Genomic DNA, 23,280 nt, shown 5'->3' with positions numbered 1-23,280 from the left:
TAAAGCCAGTGTAGACAAACCTGCATCCCACTTGCACTACCCACCCTCAATATGAGTTTTCATAAACAGTTAATATAAACCTGCCCTGAGGGCTCTTCAATTGTACCAGGTGGTTGGGTAGTACTTAGATCACTCAGTTGGTGATTAAAAAGCCCAACAAGGGCCATACTCCTATCAGATACATCATCACAAGACCAACAGCGATAGCAAAGCAGGAATCTTGATGCTTGAACAGAGCTGGAGGGTTTCACAAAGCCCAGATTCAAAAGAAGGTATTGATGATGTGACATTATTGTTTACATAATTTGACCTTTATGAACCCGAGTCTGAAACTCTTGCCTTGTAACTTCTCTCCCCCTTCCCCACAGCCCTATTGCAAAGCACTGACTTTTATGGAGACATTTTTGAGAACTCGAGGTTTTGAAGGCAGAAGTGGAACTTCAGAGAAGGGGTGGTACCTTAAAGGAGTACTTGCGACTGATGCGATCCTCAGGTGCCACAGGCGAGATCACATAGCTGGGCAGAGGGATGCTCCCCAGGACGGCTTCTTCTCGGCTGTCTTTGAGTGGAAAAGCACATTAGAACCTGCACTGGGCTCCCTCTGTCCACCCAGCACTACAGCAGCCCCCTCTTCACCGATCACTTAGTGCTCTCTGGGCATCTTCATGCTAATGCTGGAATTACAAGGGTGTTTCAGGTGGGACCGTCTCCCAGAGGACACGTGCTGGCATGTCTACACACTTAGCCGCTGACTCAGCAAGTGCTGAGGGCACACACAGGTGAGAGTGCCATATAGCCTGGGCAAGTCAAGAAGGCTGCAGAGGAGGTGGACATTTGGGGCAGTGGTTAAGATGGCAGCTCAGACACTCACATCCCATCTTGGAACCACCTGGGATTGAACTCCTGCCCTGATTCCAGGTTTCTATTGCTGCGCACTGTGGGAGGCAGGTGATAACCCAAGTGGTTGGGTCCCCATCACCCACATGAAGGACCCAGACTGAGTTCCCGACTCCTGGCTACAACCTGTCTTGGCCATGGTCATTGTGCATATTTTGGAACTGAACCAGCTGATGGAGGCTCCCTCCATTTGTCTGTCTTTCTGACTTCCAAGTAAAAGAAACACATTAATAAGTAAATCATTTTAAAAAATAAAGGAGGTGACGGGATGGAGAAAGGAATTCCGGGTGGGGCAAATCTCAAAAGCAACTCCTACGTTGTACTTCTGTCCATCCTCAAAGCCATGCTTACGACAGTAACCACTTACTACACAAAGGCAGTGCCTGCTGATTTCTTCACTGGACACAAAACAAAGTCTAAATCCCCCTGCCTTTCTGTGGCAGCCCTTTCTTTTCAGCTCTCTCACCTCCCAAGCCTTATCTCCTAGGAAAAAAATCCTCCATGCAAGACCTACCTGCCATTCCATTTTATGCCTGTAGAAATTTACTAACGTCCACACTGGAAAAACTAATTCATCCTTAAAAGCCCAAGCCAAACCCCCTCTCTTCTAAGAAGTCTCCCTAGATTTCCCAGAATGGGATTCACTTCTTCCTCTCCATGAACTCTCTAAGCATTCTGAATGTCTTCTAAAATCCTTATCTTCTAGCCAGTGCAAAACCCTAGCTTTACTACTGGGCTTCATAAAATCAGCTGCCCTTCCAGACTCACACAGGGATAAATCCAAAAGACAGATTACAGGTTGCAATGATTTGCCCACACTTCCTGCTTCTCTAAATTGCCTCAAAGGTGAGTGCCTACAAGTGTGGCAGAAGCTGAGACTATGAATCGTAGGACTCTAAGTAGTGGGTGAAATGGATTCTAACTCAGCAGATTAAGCATTCAATGCCAGGACCAAAAAGATACACGTCCGCACTGTCCACATATATTAAGGTGACTATTTTGACAAGGAAACAGGCTACTAACTAGCTTAGGTTACTGGTCCAATAACTGGATCTAAGACTAAGAAGACCTTATTTGTGTCCTTTTACCACCCTCTCCAGCATAAGGAACCCTTGGTGGCCTGAGCCTCAACTCACCTTTATAGTAAAATAAGCAGTAATCAGCAAGCACAAACCACCTCCTTTTCCACAGCCTCATTCCAGAACTGTCCTGCAAAGTAAAGAAAGCTGGTTAGGGCCATTTCAGAGTACACTGTTCCACCACCCCCATAACATACAAACCTGACCTAGGAAACAAACTTTCTCATATTTTTATTTACTGACTCTTCCTTTTAAATATCAGTGAATGTTTTATTGATATCTATTCAATGATGACTTATCACAAAAAGGTTTTTTGGTTTGTTTTTCTTTGTTTTGTTTTTGTCTCCTAGAAGCAAATTAATATAATATATCTTCTGTTAGAAAGGAAAATGTGAACTAAAAAAAATTCTCATTTAAAAAGGAACCAATTCTTAACTAAAAGAGTTACTGTTTTAAAGATTTATTCATTTATTTGAAATTCAGCAAGAGAAAGAAGGAGAGAGAGAACCCATTGGTTCATTGCCCAAACCAAAATGGCTACAACAGCCAAAGTTGGGCTAGGATAAAGCCAGGAACCAGGAACTTGGCAGGGTTTGTTTGTCTGTTTTTAAAGAAACAAAGGTGTTGTGCTATACAGTTTCTTCATTACTGCAGATTAAAACACTGAAGTTATGTGCTACTGACCACAGTTTAAACTGGCTAATTAAGCAAGACAAAGTTCTCATTTCACTGAACCTAGTTCTCTTCCATCAGGGACCAACTTTACTGTGTTTTCCTGCAACTGTGAAGAGATCCTCTGCTCTGAATTTTAAAAAAAAATATTTATTTATTTTTATTGGAAAGGCAGATCAGATTTATGAAGAGAGACAGAAAGACCTTCCATCTGCTGGCTCACCCCTGAAGTGGCCTCAACAGCTGGAGCTGAGCCAATCTACAGCCAGGACTCTCTTCCGGGTCTCCCATATGGGTGCACAGTCCCAAGACTTTAAGCCATCCTCTACAGTTTTCCCAGGCCACAAGCAGGGAACTGGAAGGGAAGTGGAGCAGCCGGGACACAAACTGCTGCCCACAGGGGATCCTAGCCCTTGTAAAGTGGAGGATTAGTCAATTGAGCCATCAAGTCAGGCCCTCTAAATTGTCTCATAACAATAATATGTATTTATTCACCTGCAAAGGACATCTTCATGTTTCTGAAGAATATTCTAGGCAGGTATGGTGGCACAGCAGTTTGAGCCATCCCTTGAGATATATCCACGTTCCATATTGGAGTGGCTGGGATTGGGTCTCCTCTTTTGATCCAGCTTCTTGCTAATGCATATTCTTAGAGGCAGCACTGATGGCTTAAGAGCTTGGGTACCTGCCATCCACATGGGAAACCTAGGTTGAAGTTCCTGGTCCATCTATAGCTATTGTAGGCATTTGGGTGCTGAAACAGTAGATGGAAGATGTGTCTATTTCTCTCCCACTATCTTGTCCTGCCTTTCAAATACATACATAAATAAACTTCTTTAAAAAGAATATTTTAAATAACTGTGAAAATTCAAACACCAAGACCAAGGTGGGAAAACAGTAATAAAATGAGGTCAGTGTTGTCCCAAATCTAGATGCTCTGAACCAGTACAGATAGCTACTAAAAATGGTCTTCCTTCTACAGAAGTTTTTGACATGGCTTTGAGTTTCAAAAAAAAAAAAAAGAAGAAGAAGAAGAAGAAAAGAAAAGAAAAGAAAAGAAGAAAGGAAAATTTCTAAACTGATACATGAAGTTTGTTTATACTCCATTTCACTAAAATGATTTTATCGATTCATCAATCTTATTGAATGCAAACCGACCAGATGATTTCTATGGTCTTGGCATATGGTATTTGCATCATTCAGAGAACCCATATCCACCCTACCACACCTGGTTCAAACATCACTTCCTGTGGGGAGTCTCTCTGGGTTTCCCAGGCACAGCCACACCCCACTGCATGTCTGCAGCACCCTATTCCACACAGCCCCCAGTTACAGCACACAGAGGGGCCTGGGCTGGTGGGAGAGTTCTTTGCAATCTCTGGCCTCTCCCTTCACAGTTCAAAGGAACATCCTTCATGGGACAGGGGTGCAAATGGAAGGAGTAAATGAAGTTATGTGAGATGAGCAGAGAAGAAAGGAGAATAAAAGAGCCATGAAGGAAGTCAGTAGAACAAGAGAGGGCGTTGCCCAAGAAATACCTGATAGACGAGAACAAGGCTGTGGGAGGTACCACGGGGAGCAGAAGAATGGTGTGGGTGCTTGTGTTAATGCCCTTTTCTGTCTTTTTGTAAGGACCTTATTAACACTGATATCATTGCTCTTGATTTATTATGATGTGTATTGGTGGGGGTAGGGATTTTATAACATTTGAGCTCCTGGGTTGGGTGACTTTGTAACAGGAAGGGAGGGTGGAAGCCACACACTATTCATCTCTTTAAACCTGCTGTGAGAGCACTGAGAACAGGGCAGACACTTGGGGAAGAGATAAATGGATTGCAAGCGAAGAAGGAAGGCAACAAGAGATGAGGTTTCCGGCCTAGGGAGCTAACATCTTGGCTATGGCCAGATGACCAAAGGCATCAACTGGAGGTGCCACTGGCCCCAGGACAGAGAAGGTGGTTCTGAGTGGGTAAGGACACAGGAGGAGCTGGCCATGGTGCTGAGGAGCCTCCATTACTCAGATGAAGAACAAGCTGCATGGGGGTGGAGAAAGGGGGAGACCACGGAGGAGGGGAGACAATGATCTAAGTCTGGCCAGCCTGGTATGTGAGGTGCCGTGGAGCTAGATGTGTGTGCAAGACAAAGGGCAGAGGAAAGGACAGCATTTTTTCAGCCCAGTGACAACAAAGACTCAACATCAGAAAGGCAAGAGCTGGCAGAGGACTAGCAGTAAGGCTGGATTCATACTGATCCACCCCCTGAGGCCTGTGCCACCGACAGCATCAGAAGCTAAGAGGGTCAAGTGGGTTTGGGGATAGAAGCTGTAATAATTGAGTACACCATCTACTTAGGACTACAAACAGCAGACCCCTGAGCACACTGGGCAGCAAGGCTTGCACACCTGGTCCCAGCCTCAGGGGAAAGGGCAAGGAACAGCCTCAACAGGGCCAGTCCCCTCAGCTTCCTCACCTGTTTGTGCAGCCAGCCCCGCACCACCACTGGAACACTGAGGTTTCTTCGAATGGCCTGTTCTCTCTTCCCAAAGCTGTGTACTTTATTGCTGGACTTCATGATCTAGGAAAAAGCAGACTTCAACTCCAGCAGAGGCAGGGAGGGGAACACAAAAAAAGCGCTGGTACATGAGGAGGGCTGCTAGCTGCTCTGCTTTGCTCTAAGCACCCTCTGATCAGAAGCACAGCAGAGAGACAGAGAATGATGGGCACATGGCCATAGCACTCTAATTAAAAGGCAAGTCCAAGACTTGGCAAGTCTCCTGGTCTGGTCACAAGGGAAAAAAATAATGAAAGCATTTTTCAATCGACTTCTACCACCTGCTAGATAACTTTCTGGAATAAAGCCACTACGTACTTCCAGGTATAGATCCCTTCTATCTGGGTTTATCCCTCAACACCCTCCTCCCCTGACTCTCTAACAATCATCCACACATGATCAGTGGGTGACCCTCCCAATGCAAGCCAGGAAAGGAAAGAACTTGCCTAAGGACCTACCCATCACTCCTGCTTCTGCCCACAATCACCTGTTTTCTGGAATAAGGGTAGAGTCCCTCTTGGCCTTAATTCTCTCATCTGTCATTTGGGGAGAACACTTCTTACGGGTCTCTCCCAGAAAGCTATGGTGGAGATCAAACGGGTTTTTGGCTAGAAAGGGGATCTGACAAAAAACAGAAATGAGGGCGTAGACAGCAAGAGCAGCCAGCAGCTTACCTTGGGTCCAGGCTTGGCCTCCAGGGTGGACGTGGTCCCAGCCGTGGACGTCTCGCTGACCATGCTGGACGGTCTTTGGTTTCTCTCTTGCTTTGACATGTGTGGGTTTGGCCTGTGAGGAGACAGAGGGGGATCCTGAGAGTAAGTGCCAAGCAGTAGGGTGGGAAGTGGGATCTGGCAGTTGTGCCATGTTGGAACCAGTCTGGGGCCTTAGAACAAACCAGGTGTGATCTTCTGGAGACCACCTGCGACCCAGAGTGCAGCCCCTGTACCTTCTCAGGACTCCATGGGGGGACATGCCCACCAAGAGGTCTGGCTCTTGTTCTTGCCTGTTTTCTTAAGGTCCTATGCTCACTTTGCCACTTGGGTCCTGTGACAACTGCTCCATGACAGAATGGGCAATCACAGTCAAAACACTCTTCACAACAGGCAAGAGTAATGCAGACCATCACATTACACACTCACACACCCCTCCATTCCCATGGCTCCCTAAAGAAGCTGCTTATAATTAGTAACAAGAAACCACTTGCGCATACATCCACACCCACAGATAAACAGAGAATGCTTACATAAACGCCAGTGGGGCTTGCCTCCCGAAATAGACTACTCAACAAAGAGTCCTATTCTGGGAACACTCCAGTTGCCCCAAAATAGAGCATCTGAGATATTAACCCCTTGTGCTAAGTTTGGAGAGTGAGAAGAAAGAAAGCATGCATTAGGTTCCCGAGAGGATCCTGGGACTTCCCCATCAGCATCCCAGAGCTGCCCACCAAGGAGCTATCCCAGGACAGCTAGCACTCTGGGAACATCTTGGGAGCAACATAAAAGACATGGCCCCATGGCCTCACCTTCCTCCGCAGAGTCCCAGCATTCATGTATCTTTCAAAGCAACAGTGGCCAATCTCTCCACACAAACTCAACACCTGTCTCCAAACAGCTCAAGGCCTGACCCCAAGCCTCTGCCAGCTCTGGGATTGGCAAGCTTTTCTCAAAGTCCAAGTCTCACACTTCAGAAGCTGAGTTCTGTCCTGCTGTCCTGACAAACAGAACCCCAGAAGACTTGGCTGACTGCAGTAAGGTGAGGCTGTTTGTCTCGGGAGCAGAGAACACCTGCTTTGGGAGGCCAGGGCAGGAGCCAGAGGAGACGGAGCTGGGGAGTCCCAGCAGGCCACGGCTGAGGATGCAGCACTCCGGGTGTCGGTCTTCAGATTCACTTTCAGAGATGTACAACGGAGAAAATTTGTGTCCTTCAAAAGACTGAGGGATCCTTTCTGTGCCCTTGGCTTTGGTGCGACAGCTCACCCAAGGAGGAAGTTCACTGCCAAGCTCTCTCTGAGCAGTGCCAACAACGGGACCTTAAGAGCAAGTACCAGCTCACTTGAGGGGCAGGGCTGAGCGGGATGTTCAGCAACTGGAGGTGCAAGCCTCACCAGCCAGGAGGATGGCTGGCCTCTTATCAGCACAGGCACTTGCTCCAGATATCCCACCCTGGCTGGCCTCCACCCCAGCCAGATTTCTGAGGCCGCTCCTCCTTGGGAGGGAGAATGTCATCATGCTGCGCCTGCTCATTGCTGGCAGAGGCTGTGTGCAGCTCACCCGGGGGTGGGAAGGCGCTCTGAGAGGTTGCCTTTTCCATTCCCTGCCTCTAGGCAAGGGAACGTCCAAAACAGAGGAATTTTGAGGGAGAAGAGTTCTCGAGTGGCCCACTTGGAATAATTGCATCCCTATGCTAACATTCAGGACATGCAGTCCAACCAGAAGAAAAGGTTTGTTTGGGATTTCATCAAACTTAATTGGTTCCATTTAAACTACTAAAAGAGTTTTATTATAGAATTTTTGAGAAACATCAGAAAAAGTTGAGTGGGGAGAAAAAAAAAATTACCCTTGGTCCAGTTTTTTTTATTCCTATATAATTGTGATTCACACCATTTTCATCTATTTCATCTAACATCTTGATTTTTAAAATCTATCATAAGGGACCGGCATTGGTATAGTAGGTTAAGTCTGCCTGTGACATTGGCATCCCATATGGGAACTGGCTCAAGACTCAGCTCCCTAACACTGTGCCTAGGCAACCAGCAGCAGATGGCCCAGGTGCTTAGGAACTAGATCCATGTGGGAGACCCAGAAGCAGACATGGGCTCCTAGCTTTGACCTGTCCCAGTCCTAGCTGCTGTGGCCATTTGGGGACAACCAAGAGACGAAAGATCCATCTCTCTCTCTCTCTCTCTCCATAACTCTGCCTTTCAAAAACTAAATGAAACATCACGAACATTTTCCCTGTTATTTTAAATTCATGCACATCATTTGGAATAACTAAGTACCATTCCATCGTTAGATACTTCATTCCTTCTCTGCAGGACAAAGAAAAGACTGAATTTGTGATTGGCCCATGACGTCCTAGAAAAAGGACACTTTGGCATGCTGCAGTCACGAGGCCCCTAACATTGTTTCCCCTCAACTTGTGCATTCCAAGCTCATGTCCCCTCTCTACCTCAGTGCTTAGCCCAGGAGCACCTCCTAGCCAACAGCATGGAAAGAAAGATGACCGCTCTGCATCCTTGGGGTCCCATGATCACCTAGGGAGACTACTGTGAACAGATTTTGGCTAGAGAAGGAATGGCTGTGTCCTCAGCAGGGGACACTGGAAAAGGATGGTGGTGAGCAGGTAGGCAAGAAAAGCAAGGAACAAAGGCAAGTGCATTCCTCATGCCCTGCACTGCTCAGCCTCACCTCTAACAAGCTGGTCAAGAGATGCAACTAAAGTGCTAACTGAATCTGCCACAGCAAGGGGGCTGTGCTGTCTTCACAAATAAGGAGCATGCCCTCGACAAGTATGCCATGGACAGCTGGAACAGCACCCTACTAAAGCAACACTCAACTATTACCTGGCCCAGCCCTGACCTGGCTTTTGGAACGAACAAGGCACACTACACTGTCCCTTTGTCCAAGTAATAAGATCTGACTTCATGGAATGCAACTCTGAATCTGCCCAACCTGGGTCACCATCTCTCAGGACCTCTGAGACAAGTACAACCTTGGGAAGTGACCCAGAATTACAACTGGTTTAAAAAAAAAACATGATGGTGACACTTGGAAATACCACTTGCTATCAAAAAATAAGGATACAAAAAATATCTTATGAACAATTTTCTCACTTGAGTGAGAAACTGGCTCCAATAGAAATTTCTAGGGGTGGTTGACCCAGTGGTGTGAGCAACAAGTAGGCAGCCTCCTTAAGAGAATGCATGAAAGCCTGGGTGGTTCCCATGTCTCAGCTACTTCTGAGCATGAGCCCTGCACACTGGTTTCTCAATTCCTCAGACTGAGTGTGCTCTCCCGACAGTTTCCCCCGTTAACCATGCCCCACCCTAGAGAAGATCCAAGCCTTCCCTACTCCAAGTTGAATGACTGTAAAAGGCTGGATTCCCTACCAGCAGGCCCCCAGGCATGCTGACTCACCCAGATCCCAAGGAATTGGGGGACAAGAAACCTGCACAGCAGACTCTTGGTGCTGGTCAACAAAATCCATTAACTCATGCCTAGGAGCCAGGTTTCTGTGCTGTCTGGATTCCCCAAGTACAGTGGGATGACTGGAACAAAGACCTCCCTCTCCTTGGCTTGGGCTTCATGAATGCTGACTATTTTGCTGGAGGGGTGTGGGCTGAAGTTCAACACAGTGAGCTAGAGCTTCAACTTGCCAGCTTCCCATCTGAAACAAAGGGAGGGATTAGCACTAGACACAACTGGCTGAGAAACCACTGGATTCCACCCTGAACTCTGGCATGGAGGTGTCAGATGAGACTGGCCAGGAAGTCAACTTTCCCCATCCCTCCATTTCCTTATCAATAAGAGGAGCTGGGCTTGCTTCCTGCATATCCAGAGTGCAGTGCTTATGACACTACGGGCGTAAAGAAAGCGAGGTTACAAACACAGAAGCCATTCTGCCTAAGTCTGATTCATGGTATCCTCGGCCTTCTCTCTATCCACAGCGTCAGCTAGAACAGACTGAAGTCAGAATACAGCCAGACCATTCTCTATCCTGTAGGTCACAATAAGTCGGTCACCAAGCCAAGGGCTGTGAACAGTCAGGGATAGGTACACAAGGTTAAGTGAGCAGACGACTGAGCTGCACCTGCTGGACACATACATTGGGCTAGGCACTGTGTCTGCACCATCTCAGCCCTGTAGATTTCGTCTCTGTTTCACAGACATTGAGAGGAAAGGGAAGTAACAATTTGCCCCCATTCCAAAGCCACACTCCCCAAGCGAGGCCCTGCCTTCGAGAAATCTGCTCACAGCAAGTCCCCCAGGTCTGAGAAAGGAATGAGTTTATTCTTAACCCCAAGGTGTACCCCGAGCCCAGGAGATCTTGGGGTGGAGGAAAGAACTAGGGTCTACAATAACTGGGTGTGGGTCACACACCATCAAGTCCCAGGGGTTCTCTGGAATTCAGCTTTCATTTTTGCAAAATGGAATGAAAACTGCTTCTCATCTTACAAGGTAGGTAGGTGGTTTGAAAGGACATTGGGAAAACCATAAAGTGAAACGCATTACACGTGCCTGCTACTAGCAGCTGCACCTTGCATCTGAGGCACTCCTCTCCAGAATCCTTCAGATGCCAAACCATTGACCTCTAAGAACCATCATTTCATATCAACACTCCTACAAAGGTTTCACCTGGCACTTTTCAAAGGTGACCCTCATGACCGTGACAAGGGTCTTCTCTCTCCAGGACCACGGCAATGTCAAGGCTAGGAGGAGGGAGTTAGAAAGCTGGGGAAACAGGACTCTTGTGCTGCAAAGACCTCATTAAACCACAACCATACCCTGTAGATTTCTGGAAAAAAAGGAGGCCACAATCCATGCTCTGCCCTTAAGTATTTAACAGAGAGCTAACGAGCTCAGCTAACACCTGTGGTAGGAGGATAGGGCAAGAGGATAGCCTTGCTTCCAAACACTGCAGACTCTTCCAAGAGCCGACACCCACTGACCAAGAGGTAGGGAAAAGCCAGGCACAACAAAAGCGAGAAAAGAAAAAAAGAGAAAAAGAAGCTCTTGTTGCCAACAGGCAGCCACCTCCACAGCCTCTCTTCCCAGAAAAAGAGACACACACAGACTGCCAACGCGTGCGGTAAACTCCCAACACCCTGGGGGGAGGCCGTCTGACACCGGCTTCCATTCAGCTGCCGAGGCCTCATTACTCAACCGTGGCTTTCTGCGTTCCTCTCCCTCCCCCTCAACGCCTCTCTTACACACAGGCTCCAGGCCTCACCCATCTCCAACAGCACCCCATTACCTGGAAGGAGAAAATCCTAATAAGACTTGAGACTTCCCAGCCAGCACCAGAGCCCTGAACTTGGCAGACGCTCAGCTCTGTGGATGACCCTGGGCCACTACCTCCCTCTGTCCAGGTTCCGCGCTTCTGTCTCTGAAGGAGAACCTTGATCTCCACTGCTCCTTCCGTCGCTGCTATGTTCCATCTCCAGGATGCTACGATCCTGATCTCACCACCAGGGAGTCCCTTTCTAGCCTACCTGCTCCTCCTGCCCAGCCAAGCACCATCTCATTTGACAACGTCATTTTCTCACACAGACCTAAGCGCTTCCAAGTCAGGGGAGGCACAGAAACAGAAGAGAGGGGATGTCATAGGACAACAGAAAATTGCAGTCTGCAAGCAGCAGCCTCCCTCCCTCATACAGCAAAGCCACCACCACATATTCTCCTCCCCACCCCACCCCCCAAGCAAAAAGCTGAGGCCATGGGTGCTGGGCGGCAGTTCCAATGCACTGTGAGAGTTCTGCAGCACAGCCAAACCAGCACCTATGTGTACGAATAAACTAAAGGCCCCATCACCACCTAGCTCTTCCCCTACCTGAGAATGGTCACACAAGCCGTCTCCTGGTCTAGCGAGGAAAAAAACTGGACAATCAAGTTTCTGCATCCGCTTGTCAGGTGTTTCCATTTTCCCCCATTTCTTCTGCTGCCATGGCAACCAAATGCAACAGGCAAAGCCAGCCCAAGACTGCCAGTGTCTAGAGACAAGGTGCTGGCCGCACGAACGGCAGACAGACACAGGACAGCCTCCAAGCCCTAGCCTCAGCAGATGGACAACAGGACATACTCCCTTAGGAGCTCAGGACATCTCCCTTCCAGCTTTCAGCAACTTGTAGCTGCAGGAGGAGCAGGAGATACTCCGCCTGTGGACCTATCCTGGGTACCTGTCTTAGGGGAGCCTTGCGCTGCAATCTGCAGAACAAATCTTCCTGAGCCTGGTCAAGGGCCAGAAGTGGGATGACACTTACCTTCAGCAAAACAGTATCTTCTTAAATCCTATTTTCCAAAAGCCACTCATCACATTCCAGGCAATCCCAACTCGTATTTTTTCCCCAATAATCCAAACGAAAAGCTTAAGGTGACCCAAATCCCAATACAAGGAACCAGCCAAACCCAGTAGGATGCCCAGAAGGGCAGACCAGCCAAACTGGAGTACTTTCCCAGCTGGGAACCTCCAAGGTGACGCTGCACGGCTTGCAGCTGCCTTCTCAGCACAACAGTGGCTTCTGAACTTGCAAAGTGCGGTCTCTCTCACCCTAGGCCCCACCTCAGAGTGAAATGCTTGATAGAGCCTGGGGATCAGTGGACACAGCCTGCTGTCAGTCAGCTGTCAGCGTCACTGTTCAGGAATGCTTCTCTTGTCTTCCCCAGAGCTGCAGAGGCGGCTGCTAGCAACTTCCTGGGCAGCCCAGCACAGAGGGGAAAACACTTGTGTGCATGAGCACCAAACAGAAAAGCCACACCTCTGGAAGTTCCCTGTACCAAGGACTGCTCCGAGAGCAGGGCTCTTGTGTGCACATGATCCAATCACTAGAAACCAGGCTATATAATAATAATAATAATACCAAAAAAAAAAACCCCTGGGGACCAGGCAGGGGGGTGAGTGGGTGCTGGTTTTAGGTGCAAGAGTTAAGATGCTGGTTGTAGAGGCAGGGCTGTGGTGCATCTGGTTAGGCTGCTACGTGCGTTCCGGTATTACAGCATCAATTCAAGTCCTGGCTGCTCCAGTTCCATTTGTTTGCTTTGAAAATTTATTTATTTGTTTGCAAGAGTTAGAGAGGGAGACATACACACACCTACACAGAGAGAGGTAGATTTTCTATTTACTAGTGCATTCCCTCAAGTGGCAACAGCCAGGGCTGAGCCAGGCCAAAGCCAGGAGCCCAGAACTTCATCCTGGTCTCCAGCGTAGGGGCAGGGATATATACAACTTACCTGCTGTTGCACCTGCAGAGTCCAGCCTGGTCCTGACACGGGAGGCAATTCCTAGGTACTAGCACTCTTCCCTTCCCCTTAATGCCTACAAAACGTTCTGTGTGGGCCCGGCGGCGTGGCCTAGTGGCTAAAGTCCTCGCCTTGAACGCCCCGGGATCCCATATGGGCACCGGTTCTAATCCCGGCAGCTCCACTTCCCATCCAGCTCCCTGCTTGTGGCCTGGGAAAGCAGTGGAGGACGGCCCAATGCATTGGGACCCTGCACCCGCGTGGGAGACCTGGAAGAGGTTCCTGGTTCCTGGCTTCGGAATGGCGCGCATCGGCCCGTTGCAGCTCACTTGGGGAGTGAATCATCGGATGGAAGATCTTCCTCTCTGTCTCTCCTCCTCTCTGTATATCTGACTTTGTAATAAAGTAAATAAATCTTTAAAAAAAAAAAAAAGTTCTGTGTAATGTCTGACTACACAGTGCCACCACCAATGGAGACAAGCAAACCAATGGAGAAAGCAAAGCTTTCTCTTGTGGGTGGGGGCTAGCGAAAAAAACTCTTGAAAACAAGCAGCAACTTTTCTCTGGAAAGTGAATAGAGCTGAGATTCAAGTAAAAGAAAATATGCTACCTTCTCCAAAGTAGTCTGAGGATAGTCTTCTGTTAAGAATGAGAACAAAGGGGCTGGCGAGCAGGCAATAATGGGTTAGCTGCCATTTGCAACAGTGACATTCCATGAGTGCCGGTTTGAGTCCTGGCTGCTCTACTTCGGATCCAGCTTCCTGTTAATGTGCCTGGGAAAGCACTGGAAGATGACCCAAGTGTTTGGACCCCTGCCACCCACATAGGAGAACTGGAAGAAGCCTCTGGCTCCCGGATTTCGCCTACAGCAGCCCTGGCAATTAAACCCATTTGGGGAGTGAACAGGAGATAGAATATCTGTCTCTTCCACCTCCCTGTAACTCTGCCTTTCAAATAAATAAAATTAAAAGAAAGAAAGGAAGTGTGTGTGACATAAGAGTTTAGTGATGGAAAACCTGTATTTAAGTCCGTAATTTCCCACGCTAAAGGTCCCAATGAATTCAAGAAACTCAACAAGGACAGGTGGCTCTGTTTCAAAGGGGATGGAACCAGCTGACCTCCCAAGAGCTGTGACCTTCAGGGTGCTATAAACAAACTCAAGATGGCGAATTTGGAGAATCCACATTCCAGCTCACAGCACTTGTTTTTTCAATCTAGGAGAAAAGACAATCTTTAACTTCTATTACTGTCTCTCTCTGAAATCAGACCCCCAGCCCTATCTCAAGGACCATTAGCCTCAGAATAATGCACCAGCAGCCTCTGACTAGAGCAGGCTTGGACTTGAGCAGAAAGAACACAACGCAAAGGCAGCACAGCTCCCAAAGCTTGGCCACCCTGGGATGGCCTCCCGGCATTCTGCTTTGGGCCGCAAGACTTGAGGCAAGTGACTCTGAGCCACAGCTTCTCCGCCCTGAACATGCCACAGCTGACCTATTGCTCAGGTTACTGTATGGAGATATGCATGCAAAGCCCCTGGTGCAGAGTACATGTGCAAGAAGTGGCAGAGTTACCATCATGAATCTCCAGTTTTCAAAGTTCTGCATGATAGTGATTCTCAGCTGAAAATATTACACAGATGAAATGATACATTTGGAATTTATTTCAAAATAACCCAAGGGGTGTGGGGGAGGGTATAAGCAAAATAAAATTAACGTGTTTTGGAAATCATTGAAGATGGGCGATGACGAGTACTTTGGATTTATTATATCTGTCTACTTTTACAAGGGCTGAGGGAGGGAAATGCTATAAAAATATAACTGCTGATCACTTAAGATCCTATTAAGTCTAAGTGACTGAACAGAGGGAAATGACTTCAAGAAAACTTGAAGCTGATATCCCGTGACTTTTCTTCAAACAGAATCCACTCCGCTGAGCACAGTCACATGCTCACATCTTGCCTTCACTGTTGGGAGGAGCAGACACCCGGCCTGGACGGCATGTGCGGTATTCCACAACAACAAAAAAGGCCCTGCGGGGCAGCAGCCACCCCTGCTGACACTGGGTTGGGTGGCAGGCAAGTCCCCAAGTTGGGCAAAGTGGAGAAAGAAGTCAAGAGTTCAGGGGCTTGGGACAGGAAGTGAGGGAATCACACCTGCACCCCAACTGTTTCCACCTCGGTGAGCAGGCCCCCTCCCAGAGCACAGCTAGCGTAGTAGAAGATGCCTTGGGCCACAGGGATCATGCAGGGACAAGGGAGCTCTGAAGAGGCTCTGATGATCCCAACCAGAGCACCTCCCTGTACCACCTCTCTGCTTGCACATCTTCCCACGGACAGGAGGCTGGCTGTTGCCAAATGCAGTTCCCCCCGCATTTCACCGTGAATCAATCAGGCATGGCGAGTGCCTGTGCCTGATGGAGAAAACAGTCCAGCAAGCTTCAGTTTAAGCCTTCCAGACTACCTGGACAAGAAGAAGGTACAAAAATACTTACTCTTCTTGAAGAATGAATTCACTATTTTCAGGAGAAAACTGCCCAGTCACAGGATGCCTGAACGCTGTGGTCTGCTGGTTATGGCTGGAAGAAAAAAAAAGGGGGGGGGATGAGAAAATCCTGTGAGTGGAGAGGATTTGTACATATTACCACAGGCCAGCAGTGCCTGGGCCTCCTGAGCCCCCAGAGTCTTCCAGGATAAGGAAGGTCAGAAGGGGTTTTCCTCCAAGATGTGCCCAGCTGCATCAGAAAACCAAGAATTTTCAGTTCAGGTGCTAAAGTCCAGCTAACAGGCAGGCACTTCCACTGTCATGAGGTCATGACTCAGGAGACTTCTGAATCTCAGAGATGCATAGCATGAAGTTCTCACTGTAAGATGACCCAGGATAACATAAGAGTAAAGAAAAGCAGAAGCCACTCTCCACACCACCTCAAAAACCAAGAACCAGGGAAAGAATTCTAAGAACTAACCACCCACCTAGAAAATTCTCTCTTCTTCCAAATCTGCTCCCTAACTACCAGATGTCTTCACTCTGGGATGGGATATAAGCGTATGGGCATGTCTCTGCAACGGGACCAACAGCACCTCCACACGGCAGAGTTTCTATCACCCTTTTGAAGTCAGGAGGGCTCAGCCTCCACATCATGCTGACACAATCCCAGTGTGTAGGTGTTCTGTGTAGCGACACAGCAGCCAAGCTCTTGCAAGAGGAGGAGCAGACTCCGGAGCCTGCTGGCATTCTCCACAAATAAACTAAATGATTGGCCATCTTTTTATTTTTTTTTTAAAGGGAGAAAAAGATATATAGAGAGAAACAGAGTTCTCATCCACAGGTTCACTCCCCAGATGGCTGCTAAAGTCAGGCTGGGCCGGGCACCTCCTGCGTTGGCATAGAACTGGAATCAAGAGCCAGAGCCATGCGTCAAACTCAGACACAGGCTTCCTAACTGTTACACAAACATCCACGTCCCACTCCTCCACCCCTGCTGAATTCTTTCCAGAACAATAAGATTTACTGAAAAATTTTCCCAATCATAAAATCATTATAATTTTTTACATTTTAGAAAACAGAAAAGGGGGCGGATGTTGAGGTGCAGCGAGTGAGATCACTGCACCTGTGACACTGGCATCCCCTGTGGACACCGGTGCAAATCCCGATGGCTCCACTCCCAAGCCAGCTCCCTGCTAACAGCCTGAGACAGCAGCAGATGTGGGTCTCTTTTCACGCAGGACACCTGAATGAAGCTCCTTGCTCCTGATTTGCTCTGGCACAGTGCTGGCCATTACAGTCATCTGGGGAGTGAACCAGTAGACAGAAGATTCTCTCTGTCTAATGCTTTCAAATAACTCAATCAACAAATCAGAAAAAAGAGAAGAAAAACCATCACCCATGATTTTACCACCAAGATATCTTTCTCCTTCCAGTTTTTTTCTCTAGTCTTTTTCTTTTTTCCTTAGTCTTTTTTTTTTAAAGATTTATTTATTTTCATTGGAAAGTTAGATTTACAGAGAGAAGAAGATACAGAGAGAAAAGATGTTCCACTGGTTTACTTCCCAAGTGGCCACAACAGCCAGAGCTGATCTGATCCGAAGCCCAGAACCAGGAGTCTCCTCTGGGTCTCCCATACAGATGCAGGGTCCCAAGGCTTTGGGCCATCCTCAGCTGCTTTCCCAGGTCACAAGAAGGAAGCTGGATGGGAAGTGGAGCAGCTGGGACACGAACTGGCATCCATATGGTATCCTACATGCAAGGCGAGGACTTTATCCACTATTGCATTGGGCCTTATTTCCCCCCCCTTTCTATTAAATATGTGATTTTACTGCATATACAAACACACTACTTTTTTTTACACCCTTTTACATAGACAATGCTATCCTATGTCATTATGACATTTTCACCTAAAATACTGAAAATAGCCTCATCGTATGTATGTAAGCTCTTCCCATGTAACTGTTCAAAAACTGTTTCCTAGGTACCTGGTTCCAGAAAACTGCTTTCGGAACTGGAGAATACTGTGAACAAAGAAACCCTTGCCCCATAGAGCCGACATGCTAGAAAGATCAATGGTCATTTTAGATGCTTCCTGCCCCCACCCCACTCTTACACTCAATATATATTTCTCTACAATTCAAATTATTTCCTTGGCATAAAGTCCCCGAGGTAAAATTATCTAGTCAGAGGGCATGGTCATCTTTAAAGACTTTAATACAGATGATGAAAATACTTGCACTGTCAGAGTCGATAGATCCTCTCCATTTGGTATCCGCCCCATCGCCAAGATGGAGTCCTGAGACTCCCTGGGGATGAGCAGGTCTAAATCAACAGAGCAGCAGCAAAACAAAAGCTACCTAAGGCTTAGCAAGCTTTCCTTACTCTCCTCTGGGGCCTGGTCAGGGCTGCGTGGGTCCTGGTGCCCGGGATGAGCTGGGCACTGATATGAGAACAGCCTAAATGTTTATGAGCCAAATGTGAAGCAAGCACAACCATTAGGCAGGCTGCTCCCCACACAGTACACTTACCACACCCTCACCTTTCCTAACCACAGCCAGCCCCTCACTCCCCAGCTCCCAGGCAGCCCATGGAATCCTATGACCTCATCTGGCAGGCAGCAGTCCCATCTTCCCGACAAGGCCAAGTTCAGGAATAAGCACCAAAGATAAGAAGCAACAGGACTCCTTAGCATCTGTTTCCAAATCCTGCACCACACTCAAACGCCAGGCTCTGTTTGCAGGCAGCTCTTTCCAGGGAGGAAATTCAAAAGCAGGCTATATCATTCCCACCTGGAGAAAAACCATACCCTGCTCACGATCAGTGTGGTGACACACCACACCACCACTACCCACCACTGCCTTGCAAGAGCTTTACGGTCCACAAAGCCTTCCCACACATCTCTGCTACTAGCAACATTGATCTGTTTATGAATGAGGAAACTGGCTCAAGAGGTTCAGTGATTGGTGTAAGATGACCTGGTCAATGAGAGATAACACTGGGTCACAAATTCAGGCCCTCTCCAAATTCTATAACCTCCATGTGATGACCTGCTGTCTCTTTTCCTTAAGGGTCTGTGGGCTGGCAGCTCCTTGGCAACGATTAGAGAGCCCTAAAGACAAGGCATCAGAAACATAGCACCACCCACCATTGCTCCCACACTCCCATTCCTTGTATCCAGGGCCAAAGTTGTGAATGATAATCCTCAGGTGGCAGTCAGAGGCTGCCAAGTAGCCTTTGTTCCCACAAGACCAGCTAGCAGTCTCTGACAGATGAGGGCAGAGAGCAAATAGTCTGCATGCCTAGGGCAGATCCAGCCGCCAGCACTTCACACACGATGTACAACCTTAAGAGCAGCTCCTGGAACCCTAACCCCAGCTGGACCAACTTAAAGCATCTTGAATTGGATGAATTTTGCATTTTAACACTGGGAGAAAGGTAATTTTTAAAAGTTGACAAAAATTTGCCATCAGAGCCAGAGGCACTTCCCCCAAACTCTCAAACTCTCTCCCCTAAAGTGAGGACTGCTCTCTTTGCTCAATGTTTCTGACTACAGTAGCCCCACCACCTCTTCCCGCTCTTCAGGCTCAAAGCTGTAAGTGTGCTCTCACATTTGCAGCTTTGACCCTCTCAACTAGCTCCTGAGGCAGGAAGCACAAATATTTATACCCCCAAGTTACACATAAGGAAACTGAGGCTCTACATCACAGAATGTTATTCAGCACTAAATTTAAAACAAAAAAAGAAGGACTGGGCCAGCACAATGGCTCAGTTGGCTGGTCCTCCTCCTTCAGGAGCCAGGATCCCATATGGGTGCTGATTTGTGTACCGGCTGCACCACTTTCCCATCTATCTTCCTGCCTGTGGCCTGGTAAAGCAGTAAAGAATGGCTCAAGAGGACCTGGAAAGAAGTTCCTGGCTCCTGGCTTTGGATCAGCTCAGCTTTGGCTGTTGCGGCCACTTGAGGAGTGAGTCAGTGGATGGAAGATCTTTCTGTCCATCCTTCTCTCTCTAATCTCACGTGCAATAAAAATAAATAAATAAATCTTTTAAAAAAGAAGAAAGAAGAAAGAAGGATTGATATGTTGGGAAGAGATGAACTGGATTAATGTGTCCTGGACACTAAGACCTTCCATGTCATTGTTTTGGATCATGTGCGCGGCAGAGCCTCTGGTTTAGCCCTCTTGGCCATGGGATGTGAATCCAGGGCTGGTCCACTCAGTCTCTCCACATATCCAGTAGGATGGGTTATGGGTTATGCATCAGCACACCAGGCCACAGGTGAGGAAAGTGAGGCTCAGGAAGAGTCTAGGGTTTACGCATAACCACAGTCCTCTCCTGTGTTGCTCCGGCCTGGCTCCCTTCCATGCCTCTGGATTCATCTCCACTGATTGAAGGCTGCCTCTTAAACCTGCCTTCTCATCCTGAAGACGATGAGGTCCTCTGAGCTTTCCAGCTGACCCTGACCCTGAAGCTCTGAAGTCCCCAGAGTCTGCTCTGTTTTCTGTTTCTAAAACCTGCAGAACCTTATTCAGCTCGCCCTGTCTTAAGAAGCATTTAGCACGCACAGGCACATCCCCTGAAAGACCTGTTCTTGAACCTGAATTGCCACCTGGCTCCTTGGTAGGCAAGAGAGTACAGAAACAATCCTGCACACAGGGAGAGAGCCAGGGAGCACAGGTGGAAGGTGGCGGGGCAGGATGGCAGCTGTGAAGGCAAGTCTGTGGTAGCCATCCATGTCAACAACATGTCTCCACATGCACCAGAGGCCGGGAAGGATGTGTGCAGGCCCCCAGACCTGCGACAGCAAACACACAGGACAATGAAGTGAGGACCAAGGACCACAATGGACAAAAATCAGACCCCACAGTTCTTTGCAACATATTTGCAAGATTAATTTCCCACTCAAAGATTCTGACTGTCATGCCACCAGTAATGATGGCTGCCGAACCTAAGTTGCCCATGGTTCAGCAAAGCAAGTTTCTAGTCTCAGCCAAAAGTGCTGCGGTTATGTGAGTGAGGCTGAACCAGGAGCTCTGAGAGTCCTGCTGCTGTGTTCTGATGGTACAGGCACTGGTGTGCTGAGCAGGTGACAGACACGCTCCATCAGCGCTAGTGCTTACCTGGTCCTGACCACAAAGAGAAGTAGCAGCAGTTTGCGGGGTTAAAAAAAAAAGTAGCCAGCCCAGGGCTCTCTCAAGGACCTGCCCGTCAGTATGCCAGGCAGTATCTGGCTTCCTGGACGACTGGCTCCCAGAACACTGTCAGAGGAGGCCCTGCAGGCTAAAGCCACGCTCAGCACAGCCTCGGAGCTTGCTAAGGTACCAACTATCTTTATTCTAAGTCTCAGTGCCTCAAGACGCTGGGTCACCTGATAATGTTGGGTCACCTGCACATGGGTGCAGGGTCCCAAGGCTTTGGGCCGTCCTCTACTGCTTTCCCAAGCCCCAAGCAGAGAACTGGATGGGAAGTGGAGCACCCAGGACACAGACTGGCATCCTTATGGGATCTTGACACATACAAGATAAGGATTTAGCCACTAGGCTATCACACCACACCCAGTGCGACCTTATGTGGTCTTTCTAAGAAAGCTGTCAGACTTTCTGAAATGGTCTTTTGAGCTTCTGCTATGTTGAAAACGTCAAGATTTATAGCAGTCCACCGCACACAGGCATTCCTCAAACTGGCCCTCCTGCCAGGCACACGAGCCTTGAAGAGCCTACGTCTGGCTCCCATCCCCTCTACCAGTAGAAGCTGTCATCACGGCACTGAGCAGCCTCCCAACATCAACCTCAGCCAGAGTCAGAGGAGCCTCGGTCAGGAGATGCTCAAATCATAGCATGCCACCTTCCCTTCTTCGAGCCTTAGTTCTTTATTCCAATCTGCAAAGGGCAGATGAAAATGTCCCTTCAAAAGGTTGTTGTGAGAATAAGAGCCTTGCGTGAGGCCTGGCATATAAAAAGGACTCTAAAAAAAGAAAAAATATATATGCAACAGCCAGGGCTGGCTGAAAGCAGTAACTGGGAACCCAGTCTTGGTCTCACACATAAGTGCCAAGGATCCAAATATCAAAGCTATTCCCCCACTGCCTCCCAGGGTGCACAGTAGTAGGGAGCTGAAATTGGGAACAGAGGCAGCACTCAGATCCAGACATTCCCATATGGAAAGCAGGCATTCCATGCAGTAACCTAGGGAATACAACAAGCACCCTCTCTTTTCTTTAACTCCAATTACCACTAGCAAGTCTTATGCTTCTAGACACAAACACACTCTGAATTCCTTCCCTACTTCCCACCCCTACGGCTGACACCCTCATCTCTCGCCTAGATACAGCAACAGCCTGCTCACAGCCCTTTCTGCATCAAGGTGCGACCCCTGTACCACCTCTTCTCCTTCCTTGGAACCTATGGGGTCTTTTCAAATACAAATTAGGCCATGTTACGATTCCCCAGCAAACCTTATAGCATCACATACAGAATAAAAATGAGCCCCTCACCTGGTGGCTCAGTCTCTGCTTGGCTCCATCTTCAGTGTGCACTTTTCTCCCCTCTGACCAGCTGCTCCAGCTCCACTGGCCTCCTTGCTGTCCTTCCTGCCCACCTAACAGGCTTTATACTTGCTGTCCTCTGTCTGCTCTTTCTCCTACCCCTCAGCTGGCCCTTGTCACTCAGACTTCAGCAGAATTATCACCTCTTCCCAACAGTCATCCTATGTTCATCCTCCCCAGCCACCACGTCCTTTCTGTGGATGTGTTTGACAATTGTCAGTCTCTCTGACTAGCATGTGAACTCCATGTCAGCAAACACCTTGCTTGTCTGTTCACTACTGCACCTGCTACTATACACACTATTATGCCTAGGAAGTACCCAGAATACATCTGCTGAAGAATGAATGAACGAGAGATAGCTAAGGAGGTTCTTGGGTTAGAGGCTGTGCCCGCCAATGAGCTGGGTAACCCTACAGAAATGCATACTTGGGTAACAAGGAGATAAGAACCTAATCACCAACAGCCATCAGAAGGCGATTTGCCTTCTATATTTATTATCAGAGCCCGGAAGAGTGAGCCACCAACATGCCACAAATGCTGTCCCAGAACAGCATGACAAAGTAATTTGGAGAAATGAACCCTATCCCTGCAACAGGCCCCAACTCCTGCAAAGGAAGGGTTAAAACACTCACCAGAAAGAGCCAGAGAATGGACCACAAACACCCAAGAGGAAGTTGCTGAATCATTAAAAACATACAGGGGGGTGAATGGGATTGGTATGTGGAGCGAAACCTACAACCTGGTGACTAGTCTACTCCATGAATTACTCCCTATGTATTTCACGTGTGTTTAGACTCCTCCCTGCTCTTGTTATCTTCAGGTCAGGCTTCCCATGCCTCTTAAAGTGGAGGCATGGGAAGGGTCATAGACGAGCTCCAGCTGGAGAGCCTGAGCACTCCAGTACTCATCTATTGGCTTCAGACAGAGGTCTGCAGAGCCCATCTCAGCAGCTTACTGCATCGCAGAGCCAAGGAAAGTAGAGCAGGCAGGTTCCAGGGCCCCTGCTGAAGGATCTGATATTGGGGCTGGGAGACTTGCCAGCCTGGGGAGCACAGGGTAAACCACAGCAGGGCCTTCCCCATGCCTACTCTGGCCCACCC

General features: G+C 48.3%; 1 protein-coding gene across 6 annotated transcripts in view; it reads right to left on the bottom strand.

The window, feature by feature from the left end:
- The window catches only part of PLEKHA7 (pleckstrin homology domain containing A7), a 211,446-nt gene that overhangs the window by 66,489 nt on the left and 121,677 nt on the right, over positions 1-23,280 (bottom strand). For all 6 annotated transcript variants that reach the window (XM_058663296.1, XM_058663297.1, XM_058663299.1 and 3 more), the window contains 5 exons: positions 15,644-15,727; positions 5,873-5,984; positions 5,118-5,222; positions 2,034-2,106; positions 459-559 (listed from right to left, as the gene is read on the bottom strand). In XM_058663296.1, coding sequence (XP_058519279.1) covers positions 459-559; positions 2,034-2,106; positions 5,118-5,222; positions 5,873-5,984; positions 15,644-15,727 — 475 coding nt within the window. The remainder of the gene's footprint in view (positions 1-458; positions 560-2,033; positions 2,107-5,117; positions 5,223-5,872; positions 5,985-15,643; positions 15,728-23,280) is intronic.

The sequence above is a fragment of the Ochotona princeps genome, chromosome 4 (genome assembly GCF_030435755.1).
Source record: "Ochotona princeps isolate mOchPri1 chromosome 4, mOchPri1.hap1, whole genome shotgun sequence".
In the NCBI taxonomy this organism is placed as follows: domain Eukaryota; kingdom Metazoa; phylum Chordata; class Mammalia; order Lagomorpha; family Ochotonidae; genus Ochotona; species Ochotona princeps.
The sequence above is the reverse complement of the archived record's forward strand: the minus strand, read 5'-3'. Positions and strand labels throughout refer to the sequence as shown.